At 45.7% G+C, this 21,507-nt stretch overlaps 3 protein-coding genes across 6 annotated transcripts; all 3 read right to left on the bottom strand.

The window, feature by feature from the left end:
- Positions 1-291: 291 nt before the first annotated feature.
- Positions 292-5,711, bottom strand: gata1b (GATA binding protein 1b). Its single transcript, XM_028993314.1, has 7 exons — positions 5,599-5,711; positions 3,333-3,428; positions 2,659-2,894; positions 2,086-2,550; positions 1,586-1,731; positions 1,375-1,500; positions 292-1,108 (listed from the first exon to the last, which is right to left on the bottom strand). The coding sequence occupies exons 2-7, from the start codon at positions 3,377-3,379 to the stop codon at positions 803-805; spliced, it is 1,326 nt and encodes a 441-aa protein (XP_028849147.1). The 5' UTR covers positions 3,380-3,428; positions 5,599-5,711; the 3' UTR covers positions 292-802.
- cdk20 (cyclin dependent kinase 20) lies at positions 3,767-8,541 on the bottom strand. The gene is made up of 8 exons (XM_028993315.1): positions 8,307-8,541; positions 7,589-7,702; positions 7,309-7,497; positions 6,912-7,033; positions 6,770-6,832; positions 6,417-6,540; positions 6,166-6,321; positions 3,767-5,926 (listed from the first exon to the last, which is right to left on the bottom strand). Exons 1-8 carry the CDS (start codon positions 8,379-8,381, stop codon positions 5,729-5,731), a joined length of 1,041 nt encoding a protein of 346 aa, XP_028849148.1. The 5' UTR covers positions 8,382-8,541; the 3' UTR covers positions 3,767-5,728.
- A 983-nt stretch (positions 8,542-9,524) lies between these two features.
- hcfc1b (host cell factor C1b) lies at positions 9,525-21,477 on the bottom strand. Of its 4 annotated transcripts, XM_028994541.1 has the most exons (29): positions 21,325-21,455; positions 20,187-20,256; positions 19,778-19,972; positions 18,828-18,976; positions 18,571-18,731; positions 18,252-18,460; positions 18,048-18,132; positions 17,844-17,950; positions 17,564-17,743; positions 17,152-17,472; positions 16,790-16,941; positions 16,519-16,710; positions 16,211-16,435; positions 16,021-16,125; positions 15,636-15,867; positions 15,379-15,521; positions 15,155-15,293; positions 14,831-15,036; positions 13,600-14,746; positions 13,181-13,329; positions 12,845-13,087; positions 12,491-12,740; positions 12,047-12,382; positions 11,762-11,880; positions 11,339-11,476; positions 11,062-11,247; positions 10,681-10,978; positions 10,524-10,587; positions 9,525-10,434 (listed from the first exon to the last, which is right to left on the bottom strand). In XM_028994541.1, exons 2-29 carry the CDS (start codon positions 20,212-20,214, stop codon positions 10,395-10,397), a joined length of 5,799 nt encoding a protein of 1,932 aa, XP_028850374.1. In that variant the 5' UTR covers positions 20,215-20,256; positions 21,325-21,455; the 3' UTR covers positions 9,525-10,394. The 4 variants fall into 4 exon arrangements, with proteins under 4 accessions (XP_028850374.1, XP_028850376.1, XP_028850375.1 ...); XM_028994543.1 differs by lacking the exon at positions 20,187-20,256 and having other exon boundaries at positions 21,325-21,477; XM_028994542.1 differs by lacking the exon at positions 21,325-21,455 and having other exon boundaries at positions 15,648-15,867; positions 20,187-21,295.
- Positions 21,478-21,507: the final 30 nt, after the last annotated feature.

Raw genomic sequence — 21,507 nt, forward strand, 5'->3', positions numbered from 1 at the left:
TCTTCCATGTCTGGAATGGATGTAGTGTATTCTTGCATCTTTATGGTAACAATAATATGATAATAAGATAACTTTGTTTTAATTATGAAATGGGTTGGTAGGGTGGTAGTAGCCTAGTGGGTAACACACTCGCCTATGAACCAGAAGACCCGGGTTCGAATCCCACTTACTACCATTGTGTCCCTGAGTAAGACACTTAACCCTAAATTGCTCCAGGGGGACTGTCCCTGTAACTACTGATTGTAAGTCGCTCTGGATAAGGGCGTCTGATAAATGAAATGAAATGCTGTAAATGGTTTGACTAAAAAAATATTTTTGTCTGTTCTACTAAGTACTATATTGACTGGGTTAAATAGAATTGCATTGCAAAAAACAGACTAAAACACAATTTTCATTAAAGAAATTTTGTTGACTTAATTATTCATGGATAATTCTGACCAAAATGTTAGACTGAACAGCTCAGATTTTTAGTCGAGTGAAACTTGACTAGACTAAAATGAGTCTGGATGTGACTAAGACTTATAAAAACTAAAATAACATCTTGAATCAAAGACTAGACTAAAACTAAAATTAAGATAAGCCGCCAAAGAAAAATACATAACACACCAATCAACATATCTACATACAATATGTAGATAAAAATATATATTTTTACAGAAAATCTAGTGAACTATGAATCAAATTAGAGTAAAGGAAGGATACAAGTTTTCCATAAAAATGCTAAGTAGAGAGCAGTTATTTATTATCTGTTATAAAAAAACATTCCATACATTCACAGTGTAATAAATGAAATTTGACCGCGTCACAGTCTGGATTCTCCCACTATTGAGGGCAACATGGCGGAATTTGAGTGATAGGAGAAGGGCAAGGCCGCAGGCGGATGAAGGGATGGAGGAGAGGGGATGATGTGGGCATTGTAAGAGAGCAGGGCTCCGGGCCCTGGCGGCTGAGAGTCTGGGTGCAGTTCAGAGGAAAAGCACCCCCTGGAGATGCTGGAGAACAGCTCTGGCTCGGGCAGGGAGCTTCGCTTGCCTTTCCTGCTCTTGCCAGACACTTTTCGGTTGCGCGTCTGGATCCCTTCCTTCTTCATGGTGAGAGGTCTGTTGACCTGGAGAGTGGGAAAGGAAACGTGATTAGGGGTTCATGCAAGTGAAAGGGAAGTGATTGTCATTGTGATGCACAACACAGCACACGGTGACACAATGAAATGTGTCCTCTGCTTTTAACCGTCACCCTTGGTGAGCAGTGGGCAGCCATGACAGGCGCCCGGGGAGCAGCGTGTGGGGACGGTGCTTTGCTCAGTGGCACCTCGGTGGCTCGGGATTCGAACCGGCAACCTTCTGATTACACCTTGTATTAGGTATGCGCCCTTACGTTGTGCAGTTTGAAGTAAAGCCCACATGCATTGCACACTGGCTCCCCATGGGCGTTGCGTCTCCAGAGCGTAGTGGTGCTGGTGCTGCAGTTGGCACACTGAGTGCCGGCCCTCTTGCTGATGACCTTACAACATAAAGATCTGACGTTTCAAACATTCGCATAGTGACCATGAGTTTGCTCATTCCACAGTCATCACTGGTGCCTTTACCAGCCTTTTCTTGGGCCGGATGAGGGGTCGGTTGTGCCCGTTCATTTTGTGGTAGAGCCCACAGGCATTGCAGAGGTAGTGTCCAGTCCCATCTCGGCGCCAGAGCGGAGTGGCGGTGGCCCCGCAGTTCACACACTCACGCGTATCTGTGACAACACACATTCAGTTTGAATCACAGGTCCCCACTGAAGAGTGAAGTAACTGTAATTGCCCATGGTTATATAGAGACATATGAGTAAATGAGTTTAAGCATGAAATACAGTAGCAGCTAGTTTGGATGCACCTACTCTTTGGCGGTTATAGGGCTGGAAGAGACTCAGATGTTTATTACAATTACATAACCTCCTGTGTCACCATATTTCTTCCATAATGTAAATAATCCAAGACCCATAAATGAGTAGGTGCATCCAGACTTTTGACTGGTAGTGTAAGCGCAATGGAACCATACCATACACACACAGATATAGGTCCAGTTCTAGTCATTTTTATGCCCAGCTTACCTGGTGGAGTCACTGGGATCTTGTGGACTTTGGGTGAGAAGGAGGTGGCGGGGTAATACTCCATGCCGCTGAACTCCTGCGGGCACCCGATGAAGGAGCTGTACTGAGCCAGCGAATGGGCATGGGATTGAGGAGAATGAGCACACACCTCCGCCACAGGGGAGCTCAGGCTGACGAGGCTGGCGGCCCTCCCCTGCGCACTCTTCACACCCTCCGGGACCCTCAGGTTCTCCTTGAAGTCTTGGACTGGGGTGAGGGGCTCGCCTCTCGGAGACTTGAGGGGTGGCAGTGGAGGGGTGTGCGAGAAGGACGGCGGGGTGTGAAGGTGAAGAGGGGTTTTGGAGAAAGCACTGCATTGCCAGGAGGAGGAGCATGAAGGGTACGCAGAGGTCGGCGGGAGTCCTCCAGGACTGTCCAGCCAGGAGACGTTGTTCAGAAATGGAGACGTGGTATACACTTGACGCACTGGGGAACGTGACACCCGTGTTTATGACACACATTTACCCCCCTTTTTAACTGCACTTTAATGCAGGTTTTCTGCCCACTGAGCTTTTGGTCCATGATTTCACTCACCTGGACTCTGTCTGTATGATGGTACGGTTCGACCGTTACCAGAGCTGCAGAACAGAGATGGCAGCGATGTAAATTCGGCCTCAGAACTCGGGAACGATGAGTCCCCTTCAGCCTGGGACAGAAAGCCGGACTCGGAGGAGAAGGCTGGCATGGCTTCGGGTGATATAATGGACGCCGTTGACACCCAACGTGACTGTTCAGGGGAGGCTTCCATTGCGGTGGTAAGAAAACGTTCACTGTAAAAGGGGCGGAATAGAAATGGTGACGGCTAACCGATCAATCCAGACTCAGCGAGTGGTGTAAGGTTGCGCTCGTCACAAAATTCCCAAATATTGTGAGACCCAACAATGTTCTTTTTCACGGTCTGAGATTTACTGTTGTACTGATATTTGCATACTGAACCGGCAACAATCCAGCTCCTGTCGGGTATGTAAGCTGATCGGAGAGGAAAACTATAAAAAAAAACTACAGGGCTTGCCATTTGCATGTAAGACACAAGTAAGTTCCAGAATAATGGACAGGGTTCCCTTTTGCATGAAATGTGCATGTAATGGATAACATAGCAACAACAATGATAACTGTGCATGTGGTTATTTAAGATGCATATGATTATTGAGGAGCATTCAGATTCAGTGTTGCTATAGAAGTAAAAATGAGCCAATTCCATCCCTTACCTTGGAGTGCAATCCTGCCGTCTCTGAAGCACTTTCGTAGGATGCATGTGAATCCTTGCGGCCCGACGAGGAGCTCATATGTGCGGTCAGCACTGGCTGAGTTTAGAAAAGAGGGGAAGAGAAGGAGGGCACAGGGTGAACTTCAGTAGGCAACTCTCACAGACACGCCCCCTGTACCAGTTGTTGTGTGCCAGGAAGTAAACCGCATCTCCACAACTACTATTCCACGGCCTGCAACGCATCTACCCCGGGGGGGGCTGATCGTAATCTTTCACCTAACTGTGTTCTCTGGGACAAAACCACAGCTCAAACGTTAGCAGTGATATGCGCGCCATCAATAATTTGGTTTTCTAAATTGCTCAGACTGGAAGGATACTGAGGACATTAACCCTCCCATGAACCCAAGCAACCTTGTACAGTAGTGTGAAGTGGGTGCAGGTGGAACAAAGCCAATGAAAGATGCAAAGGAGAGCTTTCGATGCAACGCAGCTCAGCCCAACGGTTTAAATGGACAGTTCTGATGCAAATGGTGGCAAGCGTCGCACTCACGCCCAGAGATATGGCCTAACCATGGGAGAACACTGGCAGCAGACCGTGGGAGAGATTTGTTAGGCAAAGCGCACCGTTCCTTCTCTCCCTTTGTTCATTCATTTTTATAGGGAAATTAAGAAGAAGTGGGAGTGGCTGGACATTCACTCACTTTTATTTTAAAATGCGGCTAAGTGCCTACATATTTTGGGGGACATGAGAGTGAAGCAAATGCCACATTCCCAGGTAAATGGGTAAGATTATTGGTCCTGTTACGATTGGTCGAGTATTGTGTCATTACAGACCCATGTTGTCCATCAATGTGCACTTTTCAGGCTCAGTGCTAGATAGTATGAGTTTATAAATGGGTAGGTAGACCTTATCTGATGATGGCAGAACAATTTAGGAGTATTAATAGTATCCAGGCGAGCCAAATCTGGCAGCTTTTTGCATATAAACAGATAACAGTTGCGTGTTTCCTTTATAGCTTTTGAACAGAGCAGTAATGGTTGGGTAACAGGCGCTCCAAATGGAGGAAGTGAAAGACGGCGTAAATGTGAATGCAGTCGTGCAGGATACGAAGGCTTCTGCTGGAACTGCTGGGTGAAGGTGTGCGAAACTGAGCAAAGGAGCCAGCGTTCGGTTGGGAAGTAGCTGCTCAGCCCTGATAATGTCTTATCATGGCGGTCCCGAGGCAGAAGCAGTTTCAACAGGGATTACCTTGACGTGTTCACAAAGTAGTATCAGTGAAGTAGGCATTTTTTCAGATCCTTATGAATGATATGCACATTACACACTATAGGCATGTAACTCTTTCTGGAATTTGGAAATACTTTACTGGTAACAGGTGAAGCCAGGTGTGTGGAATGCTGTCTTCACAACACTTCCTCACTTTAAAGAGCCCTAAAACATGAAAGATTTTTCTTTGATTATATATTTTTTTCATCGTACCACATAACCTCACATGTGTTATTTAATGGTTCTGAGTCTTCAGTTTTGTTCTACAAGGTAAAATTAGTCAAAAAGAATGACCCATAAATGAATAGGGGTAATTGTAATTTACCAACACTATTATAAATAAAATATACTTTTTTTCACCTGTTATACAATGAAATAGCATGTAAAAAAATATTTTTGTGTCTTGCTCAGTGTCTAGCATAATGTAGTGTGGCAGTTGGACAGAAGAGGCCCTTTTTTGAAGAACCTTATCTGTTCAGAGCCTCCCTAAAAAAAAAAGCTTCCCTCTTCATCACTGACTTCTTTTCCTCCCTTGCAAACTTCTTTGTGCGTGTCAGGCTTTGGCAGAAATCCAGTCCTGGTATCTGTTCAGGGAACAACTAGTTGACATGTCTGTCTCGAGCTGAATATTCAGCAGCGGAACAAGGAAAAATAAAGCAGGGATTTAAGGAGTTTGACCGTTTTGATTTATGGTTTTAATTATGCGTGTGCGTGTGTGCATGTGTGTGTGTGCATGTGGTTTTGTGTGTGTGTTTATGTGTGTGTGTATATATATATATATATATTTATAGGGAGAGAGAGTTTATGAATGTCATATTGTACTGTCAATACTGTATGTCATGTTATATTCAGATATGCGGTACATTTTTATATTGGCAGTGGTGGCCCCGGGCGCCTGTCATGGCTGCCCACTGCTCACCGAGGGTGATGGTTAAAAGCAGAGGACACATTTTATTGTGTCACCGTGTGCTGTGCTGCAGTGTTTCACATTGACAATCACCTCACTTTCACATTGCAGTCTTTAGAGTTTCACTGCGCATGTTTATGTGTATGACTGAGCATCGTATTTTCTGATTATTAGGTGCAGATCTGAGCTGAAAGAAAAATGAATTCAGGATGAAACTTAGATTTTATTTCAATTCACATCCCCAAGCATGAGGTTGGATGAGTGCAGGGTCCACTAAGCTCTCCTGTAGTGGTTTGTCTACTGAGAATTCGCACGGAGGCTGGAGCCGCTGACGACAATGCTTTCCGCTACGATGTGGAATGGGCAGTTCTGAGTGGTGGGCAGGCAGGGGATCGGTGAAGAAGTATGGATGAAGCAAAGCCTGGAGATGAAACGTAATAGATTAAGCAATGAAATGATATGCACAAAAACATTTTCAGTTAGTTTAACCTTTTCAACCTACTAACAAATGTCGTAGCCAATAAAATGTATTTCATTTTATATGTGTGTATAAATTATATTATTAATTTGTAAATCTTACAAAGAACATAAAGTGATCACAATTGCCTTATTTTCAAATGAAAACATCCTACGGTGAACAAATAAAATCTCCACAGTCACCTGTCTTGCACTGATTCTGTGTTTTGAAGGATAGACCAAGAACCTCTTGAGCAGGTCCACTGCCTGAGCTGAGGTGTCTGGAACAATCTCCTCCAGTGGGATTGGGGGATTGTCTTTAAAAGTAATTTTGTTGTAATCAGGCAGCTCGGCTATCTCCTGCACATATTAAAATTAAATACCATGATTTTTTTTTCATGCTTCAACAACCACTTGCTTTGTTTTTCTCATTGTTATGGGTGTAATGAACTCACGGGCCATATTCGTTCATTGGGTGTCCCAAGAACCCGGAGCACACAGCAGAGCTGCTCTATGTCATTCTCCCCAGGGAACAGTGGAGAATTGTTCAGGAGTTCCCCGAAAATGCAGCCAACCGCCCTGAAATAGGTGTAACCACTTCAACATTCACCTTTAAGGTGTACATTGCTGCCACCTGCAGCACAGGTCTTAAAAATGAACATCTCCACAGAGACTACAATTCCAGGTATCAGAGGGATGGGAACAATTAAAAATTATACTCATGTGTATAATTTTTATAATATATATTAAATGCCAACAGACCACCATTACTGTTATGCCACCCATTTTCAAATAATGGAAATCATACCAGAGATCCACACCCTCATCATATTTTCTCGCCCCATAAAGTAGCTCTGGTGCCCGGTACCACCTGCAAGTAGAGGATGATTGTGCGAAGAGTCAGTAGCATGCGATGGTTAATTTCCTGAAGAATCTTGAAGTTTGCCTACCGTGTGGCCACTTGGTGACTGTACAGCCGTTCTCCTTCATTTGAAAAAAGCCTGGCCAAGCCAAAGTCAGCAATCTTCAGATGGCCACTGGAACTGATCAACAGATTGGCTGGTTTCAGATCCTAAAATGTCAAATGTGCATTTTGGACATGAAAAAAAAGCATTACATTATTACACCACGATAAAAAATGCCACTGGCCTATTTGATATAATGGATGGGGCAGTGACACATTGTTGACACATCAAGCTACCCACCCTTTGCTTTGTGATGATGTGTAAGTATTTTGGATACCCAGAACAAGAAATCGAATTATGATTGAAAGGGCCGCTGCTCTCACATAGCCTACTTCCTAAATTTACCACCACACACGTTTACATTGCAATAAGATCCTCTCACCCGGTGCATGATGGAGTTTTCATGGCAAAAGGCAACCCCTTTCAGCAACATCATCATGTAACCTTTGACCTGAGCTTCAGTAAGGGGCCTCTGGGAATTACGAATAACCTCAGACAAATCGGACAGCATGTATTCAAAGACGAGGACGAAGCCTGTGCCATGAGGGAAGACATCTTTCAGCTTCACCACCTGAAGAAGGGTGGGAACAAGAGACAAACATTCAGGGCACACTCAACCATTCCAGGAATCTGGATCCTTGTCCAATGACTCGGGGACTCACATACTGGTTGTCCTCAATTTCTTGAAGAGCCTTAATTTCTCTCAAAGCTTGGTTGGGAATGCCATCCTCCAGCTTTCGCAGGGCGACCTTTTTCAGTGCCACAGTTTCTCCAGTCTTACAGAGTTAATAACAGGCACAGAGTTCAAAATGACACAGCGTTCTGAAACAGGTGTTCTGTCGGATTGTCCTACCTTGTCAGAATTTCCCTAACACAGCATATTTTATAGCGACTGTTCCTGCTAGCTGTACCAGCTGTATGCGATGTGCAACTCGTTTATATAATAATTATACTACTATACTGTCCATAAACCACAAGTAGTATATTGTGATAGCTCAGAAACACCCATCAGGTTATCCTACCACAAGCATTTTACCTGTTTGAATATTAATTATGACACTTTATTGTCCAAAATAGCTCAGAAACACAAGTATTTGGTGCTGTACTTATTCCAACTAACCTTTGAAAGCCGTGCAATGGCAGCATGCGTTTATGGGCGTACGCATGCGCAGTTGCCTTTGGTAGGACGTTTCGATAAGTAGGATAAAATGATAGAACACCTGCATTCCCAAATAACCCATTTTCACTTTCTGGATGTACTATCTGTTTTACTTGTACGTTCTGTAAGTATTTGTGAGCTATGCATGCCAAGACAGTACAGATTATGCAAACGGATGGCTGCGCAAATCTACTCATCTTATTTTAAAATCCTCAATTTACCTCGATGTGTTTAGCCTTGAAAACAATTCCATGAGCGCCTTCTCCTATCCGACCCAGAAGGCTGTACTGGTCCATGGATTAGCGGTCAAATTAAATTAATGCTAACAACCTATGGCATATCATCTGCTAACACTAAAGGGGTTTTATTAAGCATAAATAAAACCGACCACAGTACAGCAGTATCAACGGGAAGTAGAAAAGCCCTGGATGTTTCCATGGACACCAGGCTGATGGCGGAAGGGGAGCTTTTAAACCGCGGCTGAGCCGTGACGGAAGCTCGGAGGCGATTGGACGTCGCGACTGTCATTCAATTTAGTGCGTCCAATCACATCCCAGGATTTCTGGAGGCCCCGACACATTGATCACGTCGCCGCTGGGTCCTTTCTGATACCTGGTGCACAGCAGTCTTGGGGTTTCTGTAGTTTTAAATTAATATGAATTAACATGAATGTGAAAATTACTGATGAGAGAAATCAGACACAACACAGATTACAATATTTTTTTATCTGTCAAGACACAAAAAGCAATCAATAATGACCAACATGTAAAAACATTTTTGTTACAGTTAATTATATAAAAAGGCAAAGTTTTCCTTTGTTTCCCCTCTTTTTTTTTTTTTAAACTTCTTGCTACGTGAAAGAACTAATTTACAACTGAGCTCCAAGTCTTGCTATTCCATCCTACCATCACTTTTCCAAATGCCATAAGAAACAAAATTGTTCCTCAGATACATTAAAGAAAAAAAGAACTTAACCTTCCTTGGTCACACCACAAAACATTTGAGTGTAGGAGAATGGATTCTCATTCAGGAAAAAAACGAATTCTAGCAACTTAAAACAAGCCTTGGGGAAATCAGAACAAACATTGAACTTCCAGACTTGCAAATGTGAATGAGAGAACATAAAATATTAACATGATGAGAAATTAACATTTTGCTGCAACAGACACCTTTAATGTCCAAAAATAAAACAAAAACATAAGCAAATGCCATTCCTTTCAATGAATCATCTGTTGTATTATATTTTCAGTACATGTACAAAAGGTCCTTTGAACTTCCATCCCAAAAACTTTGAAATCCTCTCTGCAATAGGGACGTAAAAATACTGTGGCTCTCTGACAACACGGAAACTATGGGAATGAATTGGTAACAAGAACAAAAGAAGATTGAGTTTTTAAAAACTGAGCTCTGAAAAACACACATACACAGTAAGGAAAGTCTTTTTTTTTTTTTTTTTAAAAAGGAGAAAAAAATAATACAAAAATAAACCACACAGAACTTTCACACCATCACTTGCTAAGTGTTTTGGAATTTTGGTTTTTCCTTTTACAAGATTTTTGATGTGATGCAAAAGTCTGGAATCTCCCCCATCTACACGGATTGAAGTCCTTCTGTCTGTAGTATGACCTTGTTCAGTCCTTAATGAGTCCGTTCAGCAATGCATGGGCACACAGTGATGAAATAACAGGGCTACAGGACTCTGGTTTAATGTATAATTACAAATTTTAAAATGAAACGAGTCTTTTCCCTCTGAATTGGTAACATCCGCAAGTGCTGTTTGTTTTCCGTTATGATGAGTTTCCCAGCTGAAGCTCTGATCTGTGCTCTCTCCACCATTACTGATCCATCACCACCTAGCACCCCAAAGAAATTTACATACATAGGCAGGGAAAAAAAAAAAAAAAAGACAAAGAGATATTTTCTCTATTGCTTGTATTGAAGTAAGCTAAAAAATAAAGAATATGGAAAGAGAAAACGACATACTAGTTATACATTTTAACTACTACAGAACACTGTTTGAAATTCATCACAAACTGTCAGGAAAATAAGCAAAAGTATGTGCTTTTAACTGCTGTACTTAAGTAACATTAACAACATGACTTTAAAAATATAGTTTAGGATAAGGCGTCCATGGCACCACAACGTCTCAGGACGGGGCCAGTTTCCAAAAGGTGCTCCCTGTTATTGAGTTATTCTGCTGTGGTTAAATGTTGTGGTGGATGGGGGCTGGTTTGTTTTGAGGCCAGTGTGTGGTTCAGTAAGAGGGGGAGGAGTTCAGCTCCGATCCTGGTGGTGGAGAGTTGTAGATCTCACTGGTCTGATCTGGCCTTCTTTGAACCAGTGCCTTTCCTACAATACAACACAAAAACAATAGGATGTTTACATAACTGGACAATGTGCACCCGTCAGACAGTGGGAGGGGTAATAATTCCACTTACATATCAGGTGAGGCAACTGGTCGCTTCAGTACAGGTTTAGCTGCAGAGCCATCTTTGCTGGTTTCTGAAGAGAGGTAAAATGCAATTTAGAACTTAGTATGAATAACACATGAAGAAAAGCTTGAATTATTATGAAATCAGTTCGCCGTGTCCATACCTTGGAGCCACCGGACCTGTGTGGCTGGGCCGTAGCCCTTCTCGTTACGTGCAGCAATGCGGAAAATGATGGCTGGCTTGGTCGTGTAGTCAATATGGGCGTTGGAAAGGCTGGAGGACTGCACCAGACAGGAGGGGTTGGGCCCACAGTAAACACGCATGAAGGCCAGCTGGGCTGGTGTAGATGCTTTGGCCTCGGTGGTCTGGGAACTTTGAATAGCCAGGTACACGGAATACTCAATGATCTTCCCAGAGGTCACCGAGGGAGGTTCCCATGTCAGATGTGCACCATCAGGGCTCTGACAGGCAGACACACAAATAATAATTAGACCACAGCAAACACAAATGGGTCAAAGGCAAAAGAGACTTTGTTTTATTTCACCTTGCTGATCTTAATAGCACATGGAGCTCCAGGGAAGCCTGGGAGGCAGGTCTTAAAGGCAGAGACCTCAGAGAATGTGCCACGGCCACAGGCATTGATGCCAGCCACACGGAACTTGTAAGCTGTGCCAGGCTGCAGTTCCATCTTCTTCATTTGGCTGTAGTCTGGAGTGTTCCCAGAGTCATCCTGAGCACACAACAAGCTCGTGTGAATTTCAGCTGACCCCACAGGAGACATACATATGTCATACATAAAACAAGAGCCTTTTCACACTTACGTCAGTAACTGCTGAATCATCTGCTGGCACATAGTAATGTGTAACGACCATGTTAGTCACCTTCACGATGCCAACATCAAACCACTGGTTTTCCTTTTTCACTGGGGCTTTAACGACTGGGGGTGGAGTTCCCTGTTTCTGTGGCAAAAAAACAACAGCATACATCAGAACCAGAACTGTGGTGGTAGCAGCCTAGTGGGTAACACACTCCCCTATGAACCAGAAGACCCAAGTTCAAATGCCACATACTTCCATTGTGTCCCTGAGCAACACACTTAACCCTAACTGTCTCCAGGGGGGACTGTCCTTGTAACTACAGATTTTAAGTCGATCTGGATAAGGGCATCTGATAAATGCTGTAAATGTAAACGTAAAAGAACCAGCAGAGAATAAACAAGCAATATATGCCTGAGTCTTACTAACCCCAGCAGAAGATTCTATCCCGTTGGCCACTTCAGTCAGAGTGGTAGCAGCCTGCATTTTGGCAGGGCTGGTGACAACCATAGGCAGTGATGGCGCCAGAGTACTTGAAGGGGCGAGGGCTGCAAAAGCAATTTTTAAAATGACTGATTATAGTCAAATCATTCAAAAATAAACAAACAAACAAACAAATAAAATAAATAAAATAAAAATAATAATAATAATAATAATAATTAGGGTGCAAGGTAAATGCAAGCTTAATAGACTACTTTTCCACAAGCTACTTACTCTCTGCAGAAGTACAAGGGAGGAGTCTGGCCACAGACGCGGTGACCGCTGCTGCCATTTCATGACCATTGCTCTCAGAAGCCGGATCATTCAGGCTGTCAGCAGGAGCCAGGCCCTCGGTGGGCAAAGCGGATGGCCGTGCGGCACTCAGCTGCAAGGCTGCTGCCGCTTCGGCGACGGCCGCGGCGGCTGCTGCTGCTGCTGCATTCGCCTGGGCCTGAGCCTGAGCCTCCTGGAGTTGCTGCTGCTGTTGAACCAGGGCTGCCAACTCCTGCTGAGTCAGGACTATGGGTATGGTGGTGGGCTGATGGCAGTCACGAGCAGAGTCTCCTTCACCTGTGGAAAAACACGCATTTTAAATATAGTTTTTATTAAGAGTTTGCCAGATTGAACAGAAAAAGGAAAACCATCTTAAATATACAAATTGCCAATTTAAATACTCACTGAGAACAGCTTGCTGGGCGGCAGCCTGCAACACTGCCTGAATGGCCAATGCTTGGGCTTCCTCCGTGGCGGCGGCCTGAGCGGCCGCTTCTGCTGCTGCGGTCACTGCCAGCTCTTCTGGGGTTAGCCCGGTAACCATCAATGTGGTGGTGGGCTGACTCTCTGACATCAGCTCCTGAGGTAATGCAAGGGCCTCGGTGCCCTGGGGAGCGATGCCGACAGCTTCCGGCTCTTCTGCTCCTTGATCCATCTGCAAAACCAGAGTAAACCTTAAGGCTCAGATATTTTTATAAGAACACGAACCTCCATTATCGTATTATTACCAAAAGGTGCTACGTCGCCACAAGTCAGTACCTCAGATTGCTCTCCTTGTCCGGGCTGCGGCTCAACCGCGACATGAACCTCTAGCAAGGTGCTAGCTTCGGCAGCAGCGCTCTCATCCAGGGATACCACCCTCACTGCGGTCGCCTCGCTGAGTTCTGTCTGCATAGGCTCCTCTGAGGATGCCACGGCCTCAGACGTGGACTGGTCCATGGCCTCTGGCTCTTGGCTCATCTCAGCCTCCTGAGAGGATGGAGCCGCAATGGAGGAAATTTCCTGCAAGGATGATTGAGAAGAGATTGATCGCAACATGAATAATAAAATCAGCAGTGAAAACACACACCGATGTTCAATATTCACTTGACTTACAGGTACTGCTGGTCCTGGTGTGGGTGTTGCCTGGGTCACCATGGTGATGGCCCTGCTCTGTGTAGTGATGGTGGTGGAGTCGACAGCGGAGGAGGAAGCGACCTCAGCGGAACCAACATCACCCTGCGTTGCATCTCCACTCTGCTGAACTGCGATCGTAAAAGAATCCGTCATTCTTTTAAGAGAGAAGACGACTACTAGAGCATATCATTTTTATTATTTAATTCCCCAAAAATGTAACGCAGCCTCAACTCTGAACTGACTATATAAACAATGAAGCTTCTCAGAAGTTGGCTGTTTCTGTATTGTGAATACACTAATCATAATTTGTTTTTAGAATTGTTTGTAATGATCACTTTACATGCAATGAATTACAAAATCCACTAGGGCCATGGTTCTGATCCAGTGCCCAAACTTACCTGCGCCGTCTCCGGTGTCTAAGCTGCTGGTGGCTGTGGTCGCTGTGTTGGTGGTTCCCGTTTCATGGGTCTCACAGGGCGGGTTGGAGCACACCCTTTGCACAGCTCCTGTGAGGTTGGAGGTAACCGTGGAAGGTGTGTTGGTGGTTCCAGTTTCGTGCGTCTCACACGGGGGGTTCGAGCACACTTGCTGCACTGCCCCCGTCTGCGATGTGCCCATGCTGGAGGAGGCCTGAGTAGAAGTATTGGTGGTTCCAGTTTCATGGGTCTCACATGGGGGGTTCGAGCAGACTGGCTGCACCGCCCCAGATTGTGTTACGCCCATGCTTGACGTGGCCTGAGTTGGTGTGTTGGTGGTGCCCGTCTCATGGGTTTCGCAGGGAGGGTTGGAGCAAATCGGAATCACAGTGGATGAGACGCCGCTGGACAACTTGCTCTTGTCGCAGCTTTGAACAGTGCCTGTCTGGTCCGAGCCCATGTTGGATCTGGCAGTGGTGGAGGTGTATGTTGTACCCGTGCGCAGGTTCTCGGGTCGTAGGACTCCTGGGCTGGTACTGCCGCCAGCATCAGCAGAGGGAGAGACCGGGTCGGAGGAGGAAGGCGAGGAAGCCGCCGGCGTCTGAGATTCTGAGTTGCTGGGGACTGTGCCCATCTGCGTGGAGCCCATGTTGCAACTGGCAGTCGTGGCAGTGTTGGTTGTGCCAGTTTCGTGCGTCTCTGAGGGCGGGTTGGTGCATACTTGCTGTACCTGGCCTATGTTGGCTGACGCAGTTGTGGTGGTGTTGGTCGTGCCAGTCTCATGAGTCTCGCAGGGGGGATTAGAGCAGACACGCTGCACACCAATATTTGAGGATGAAGTGGTTGTGGTGTTGGTCGTGCCGGTCTCGTGTGTCTCACAGGGTGGGTTGGAACACACACGCTCCATTCCCATATTTGCTGATGCTGTGGTGGTGGTGTTTGTGGTGCCAGTATCATGAGTCTCACAGGGCGGGTTGGAGCAAACCAGAGTAATATTAGCTGAGGAATCGCCTCCATCAGACCCCGCAGGTTGTTCTGAAGTGGGTGAAGCCAGAATGGAAACAGGCAGGTCCTGCACAGGCTGGGCCTCCACCCCACTGGGTGTGGTGATTAGAGTCACCTGAGTGGGCTACAAAATAATGTTTGAATATTTAATTTTAACAGGTATAAAACGCTTTAAATTAAAAAAAAAAAAAATTATAGTCACTCATACCTGCAAAGACATAGTGGAGGCTGTGGTCAAGTTAGGCTGTGCTGCGGACACAGTTATAGAGGATGGACTGATCACTTGACTGGACAGAGTTGCAATGGTGCCCAGAGTAGTGATGGGCGTTGCCAGGGTGGCATTAGCAGTGGGTACACTTCCTCCCGCAAGGCTCGTCGACACGGTGCCAGTCACAGTTCCCAAAGTTGTTACACCTAATGAGACAAAATTACAATATCTGGTCGATGCGTTGCTTATATGTAGTGTTTTTCGTAAATGAAAAATCTAATAAATTAATTAAGAAAAAAAACACACACACACACACACACACACCTGTGGTTCCTTTGACAACCAGTGTAGTAACGGTTGGGTTAACTGCTGACACAGTGCCTGGACTAACAAGGCGAACACCACCCATGGGCAGCGTTCGCAAAATGGTACCTGGCTGTCCAGGTGCTCCTTTCAGAACCACCTATATGAACAAAATTTTACAAAATTAACTGCAAAAAATAATGGAAAATGATCAGACATGATCTAAAAACAGAACAGTCCAGCACCTGGGTTACACCCTGCTGTCCGGCTCCAGCAGATAGTTTGGGCACTGCAGTGATTATTTTGCCAGGTGTTCCAGTACCAGGGGTCACCATCTTGGTGGTGATTATGGTAATTGGAGACTTCATTCCAGTTGTGCTGGTAACACCTATTAATTTTACAATATAATAACATAACTTTACAATCTAAAATGATATTATGGGTCAATGCAGACTGTCCATTGTGCATCAGATTTAAAAACAAATAATGAAAAATAATCCACCTCCATGCTGACCTGTTGTTCCAGGTTGAGTGATGATGGCCGACATGGGGATTGTTTTTATGATTGTGGTGCCAGGCTTGGTCGGCGTGGTGGGAGACACGCTGCTAATGTTTAGAATTGTGGGCTTGTTGCCTGCGCCTCCAGCCTGCGTAGTTGTGATAATTGTTGTGGGCTTGCCATCCGCAGATGTCACAAGTTTAAGGATGGTACCAGCAGGGAGAGGGCCTTTTGTCTACAATGTAGGAAATACAAAGTGCTTAAAATCACCTTAATCTTCAAAAAAAAAAAAAAAAAAATTAAAAAGCATGCTCAAACAAGACAGTTTGTTGCATATAGCAATCGCACATTTCCAGAAATTGCCATAATATAAAAGAGTATGGCTGACCTGAATAATCTGTGTGACTGGACTGGAACTGGCTTGGCCTGTTGCAGCAGAAGCTTGTACTGGCTTTGTCTGAACAACAGACATAACCTTCCCAAGACTGGAGAGCTAAATCATTGGGGGGAATTTTTATTATGATCACTTATCATAAACAGAAATGAAAGCAGATTAAAAAATGTGCCACACATCCTACCAGAGTGCCACTGCCTCCCATCGTAAGCGGGCTTTTCACCAGAGTGATTGTCTTGGTGACTCCACCCACCACTGTGGTGACAACCTGAGCCTGTTGCGCCACAGTCACCGTCCCAGACTTGTGCACAGTAATGATGGGCCGTGTAGGTGTGTTGGGAGAAGAAATGGCAGAGGTGCCAACCTGTGCAGCAGCAGTCTTCAGCATGCGGGTAGCTGGATTGCTCACCTGACAGACGTGAACAAGTGGGGATTATTTCCAAAATTCCAGGCTGAGAAACAAGGTTTCGGTTCGGTGCCTTAATCACTGACCATGACTGGTGATGCAACTTTAACAGTTGCAGGCAGGCTGGTGGATCCTGAAGTGACAGCCATGGTCTTGACCATGGTAGCTCCTGCTGGTACATTAAGCAGAGTAGTCGCAGAGGGTGGGATCTTCTGAGTTGCGGCCGCAGCTGCAGCCAGAGCGGCCATGCCGCTCATCTGTGTGCTGCCGCCAATTGCCTTTAAATAGAAAGGCAGAGTTAGGACCAATTATTTGTTTCAAAAGGGAAATTGGACGTTACAAAACACGTTAACTTACAGTCCCTTGGGTGCTCTGCGCAGGAACTACCATACGGACCCCAGCAGGAAGTGATGCAACAGTGACTGGGGACTTTCCCCCAGGGCTGGCTTGACGCACAGTGACAATGGAAGTTCCAGTGGTTGAGTGTGGTGCAGCAACTTTCACAATAGCTGAAAAATAAATTAATTTCTCAAAAATTAAATAATAATAATTTTTTAAAAAGCCAACACAATTAATTACACGTTTGATAAAATCAGACATTGTAAGAACTTAATAAGAAAGGAATGATGGATTTTGCATATTAAAAAAGTTATTATAAGGAAAGTTTTACACATCCAGTTTAGTGGCACTGGTTAAAATGCATGCAAAAGCATCCATACCTGGTCCACGGGGAGAGGCGGCAGCCAGTGGGCTAGTGGGCATGGATGTGGTGGGTGAGGGTATCTGCTGACTCAGCGTGATGCCAGATAAGGGCATACTCGTAGAAGTGGGGGCAGCAGTGGCTGCCACTGGGCTCTTGGGTGAGCTTGCAGGCAGCGACGGTGTGGGGGCTGGGGACGTGGCAGCAGTAGCTGCCGGTATGTCATACTTCTGCAGCTGCAGCAGGTAAGTGTCTGCCGTGGTAACGACACCCCAGCTCACTTCCAGGGAGTTGGTGTTGGCACGAACGAGCTGAACTCGGGATGGAGCCGCAGGTCTCTCTGTTTAACAAACAAACAGTTTTAGCTTACGTGCGCCAAAAATAAAACCACGTGTTGCCAACAGCACTAGAGCTGCCATTTGGAAACTCACCGGTCTCCAGGTACCAGAGGTCTTTGCAGCAGACCTGGTTGTTCCATGCTTTGCGATAACCATCTCTGCCGCTCCATACATAGAGCCTTGAATTGATAGAAACAGAACAATGTCCAGCCCTGGCCCTTGGGATGTTGTCCTCCAATGTGTCCATCAGAATGGATTCCCATGCCAAAGAATCTGATAAAAGCACAAAACATTTAACATACACAGACTTCCAAGTAGAATTTACTGACTCAAAGAATTTCTAAGCAGGGGAAGTTCAGACAAAAATTAATACCTAGATTTAAGCAGGCCAATGTGTTTGTGCACTTCCATTCCTTCTCGTGTGTTGCCACTTTCACGTCGTCCATTACCAGGGGCACCCATCCACCAAACACATACATCCTATTGAGGAGATGGGGGGGGAGGTCTTCAGTGATCTCACTGCACAGTGATCAAATCTAAATACTTCTCGAGCAAATAAATGCAAAGCTTCGCTCACTTGTTACTAATGGTGGTAGCTGAGTGTAGACTGCGGGGAAGGGGGGCAGTGCCGCTGACAGCAGGCTTGTTCCATGTTAGTGTGTCTGAGTAGGAAAAGCATGAACTAAGCAACCTTCAGTCACAGATTTCAATGTGCAAACAAAAAGGAGTCTAACATGTACACAATACAAAAAAAAAAAAAAAAAAAAAAAAAGGCACAAACCAATATCTAAAGTCCACAGATCCCCTAACCGGCAGCCACTCATGCCACCATAGATTACAAGGCGAGATTTTTTTGTGGTCTTCTCTGTGTAAACGACAGCAGTGTGGCTTTCGCGGGGAGGCGGCAGCACCCCATAGGTAATGGGTATGTCCCAGCCAACAACACTTGAGCCAGTGCGCAGCTCAAGCGTGTACAGGTCATTTAGATATCTAGGAAAAGAATGGGAGAGGGGAGAAGAAAATAAACATTGAATCACATCTGCCTAGGCCAAAGTAAGGCAGTACAAAATGAGGATGAATATATGCATGTATTTCTGTACCTGGGAATGTTATTTTTTGGGTCCTCGCTGTCATTTGCAAGCCCTCCAAACAAATAACACTTATTTCCGACCAGAGAAAAACTGTGGCCAAGTCTGGGACAAGGAGGAGGACCATTTTTAGGAGCTTTAGGCTTAAGCCGCTTCCACTCCCACCTGCTGGCCTGAGGTAGCCAAAAAGGGAAAAAATTGACAAACACAATAAGTGAATTTAGATTCCATTAACAAATTAAACCGGAGCCACAGTTTTTCAAACTTACCTGAAGCTCATAAAGATCATTGCTGTATTTCCCATATTCCACCATTCCACCAAAGACTAGTAGTCGAGTGCCTTCACACACGAAGCCATAGGCTGCACAACCGGGGGGGATATCTCCACGCACAGCCGGGATGAACCACTGGTTTGTGGCTAGACCAAAACAGATCATTAAACATAAGTAACTATGAAACGAAGCAAACGTGTAGATCAAATGATTTAAATTAACACAATTCTGAATAACATTACTAAACCTAGAGGATTTGCACAACTCAGAAGCACAAAACGTTATTGCTTGCACTACTTCAGGACTGCATGTCGCAAAGCACAACAAAGCCCGGCGTGGGACGGGTCAGGGGCGTGGCTTTTAGTTGCTGAGGTGACGTCAGCGCCCTTCTATTAACCCGCCATTTCTCTTAGTATTTTTCCCTCCACTCGGCAGGCAGTTAGGCGAGTCCTGGTGGCGAGTAACTTTAAACGTTCACGGCACCGGTCAGGATAACACTACGGGCGCAATCGAAGTCGAGAACGCGCCAATGATCAGACCAATGCCAAGATTGGGCTGCCAAGCGCAGCGTTACAACATTAAACTCACGAATGAATGAATTATGCCCCGCGTAGAGTCATGGTGGCTACCTAATGGTTTGAATGGAATTACCATCAAAACCCTGTTCGATTCCCGACGATTTAAGCCAATGCGGCTTCCTAGGATTAGCGGTTCATTTTCACAAATTCGAGAGACTCGCATGAAATGAGCGCACATGCCCTGCACAAAAGTTAAGCACTTAAAATTTAAGAGGCAAACGTGAGGTGGCTAGCAAAACATCAACCTAGCTGGTACCTAAAACATTAGCTGCAATTAGCAGGCTAACGGGGTTGCAATGGAACTAGCTCAGCAAACTTATATGACATTCCTTACGAACGGTTCAGAACGGTTATGTTGCCATGTCTTACCTGTATTGTAGACGTGCAGTTCGTCGACGATCCCTTCGTTTCCACCGCCAAAGACCACCATTAATTCCTTTATTGCCACGGCTCGGTGACCGTGTCGGGGCCGGGGGACCGGGCCGGACCAGCCCAAAACCCGCTTCCATCTGGGCTGCAGAAAGGGCCCGGTGGCCCCGGGTGCCAAGGTACCAGAAGACATTTCTTTATCGGCGAGAAGGAAGAAAAGGTCCGGCCGAGAGAACTGTGAGAAGTTGCAACTCAAAACGAACGCCAAACGTTACCACAGCACACTTGCTAAAGGCTAAGCCGCTAGCCAGAGCATGTCAGTTAGCTGCAGGCGCGCAGCTAAAACGCACACAAATTTAGGGTGCGCGTCACTATAAAAACGTGTAAACGAGCCGAGCCAGCTACTTACTTATGTGATTAACGGAATCCCTGGACATCCAGGCGTAAATAACGCAGATCTGTCCTTTACTCACTGCAGGCTAGCGAAAGAAGGCGCATCAGCTAAGCTAGCAAGAAACCCACGGAAGCCGCCATTTTAGCACCACGGACGCTTTGCAACAAACTCGAACGCCGGCGAGCCGAAATTCGGCAGGGGAGCGAAATGAACGAGGAGGGCGACGTGTCCGCCTACAAGGCCGCGGGGCTTCGGCGCATTTCGAGGCGAAAGACGCGGGGCGGCGCGGCCGTTCGGTTAGATGCTCGCCGGAGCGGAGCGGCGCGGGTGCATGGGTGCCGCCATCTTGTAGCTTTGCTAACAACAAACCGGCCGGAGGCGACAGCGCGAAGCTACGGGCGGCGCGGCTAGCAGGCTAGGCTAAGCTAAGTGAACTGAAGCTGCACAAATGGGCGGCAGTAGTCCTTTTAAATCAAAATAAAACCATTTTTTTTTGGGGGGGGGGCGCAATGTGTATATTACAAATATTACATATAGTATAGAGTACCATGGACAAAAAGAAAAGCACTGTTTATATTTAACGAAAGTCCACGGACTTTCTGTTGTTACTTGGGTGGATTTTCATGCCTCTCTTGTCTGGGTGTCGCCATCTTGACGAACAAAAACCGAGCCGATCCACCCACCCCTCTCGCCCCCACCTTCCCACGAAAAAACCGCCCAGCTACGTAACGTAAACCGGGCCGCTAGTTAATAGTCGTCAACACATAAACAAATGCACATGCATTCGCGCTGCCAGCTTCCATTCAAAGTCGGACCGGGCGTCATTCGGGACGACTGAGAACGGCGCGGCTTTAAAAAAAGAAATTCACTTAGCCGACCGGACAGCGTCTGCTGGCTGTTTCAAGAGGAAATGCTAACTTGTTAGCAAACGAGAGGCTAAAATGTTGAATTGCAAAATGATAATAAAGAAATTCATTCATGTGGATTATGTGTTTATTAATTGCTTTATGTGAAAAGACACAAGACTACCTTTGCACAAACCCATAAAGAACTTGCTTGCTAGCTTAGCTTGCCTAAAAATGGCGGATTCGCTGTTAGCCGTGCATCTACCAAAATCTGTAGACCCCTGTCCTCCACTGCGAGGCATACTTACTCGTTTCGGCCTGTTACAATATTAAAATAGTCTCTCGGATGGGACACAATTGCACAACGCAACCCTGAATATTCCTGTAACTGCAGACGCCGCTAGCGCTACATCTTTTCATGCCGCCCAGGAAGCCGCCATCTTCTTGACAAACCCCCCTTGGTAATTAAATGCCACGGCTCCTTCCTCCAA

The sequence above is a fragment of the Denticeps clupeoides genome, chromosome 10, assembly GCF_900700375.1.
Source record: "Denticeps clupeoides chromosome 10, fDenClu1.1, whole genome shotgun sequence".
Taxonomy (NCBI): Eukaryota; Metazoa; Chordata; class Actinopteri; order Clupeiformes; family Denticipitidae; genus Denticeps; species Denticeps clupeoides.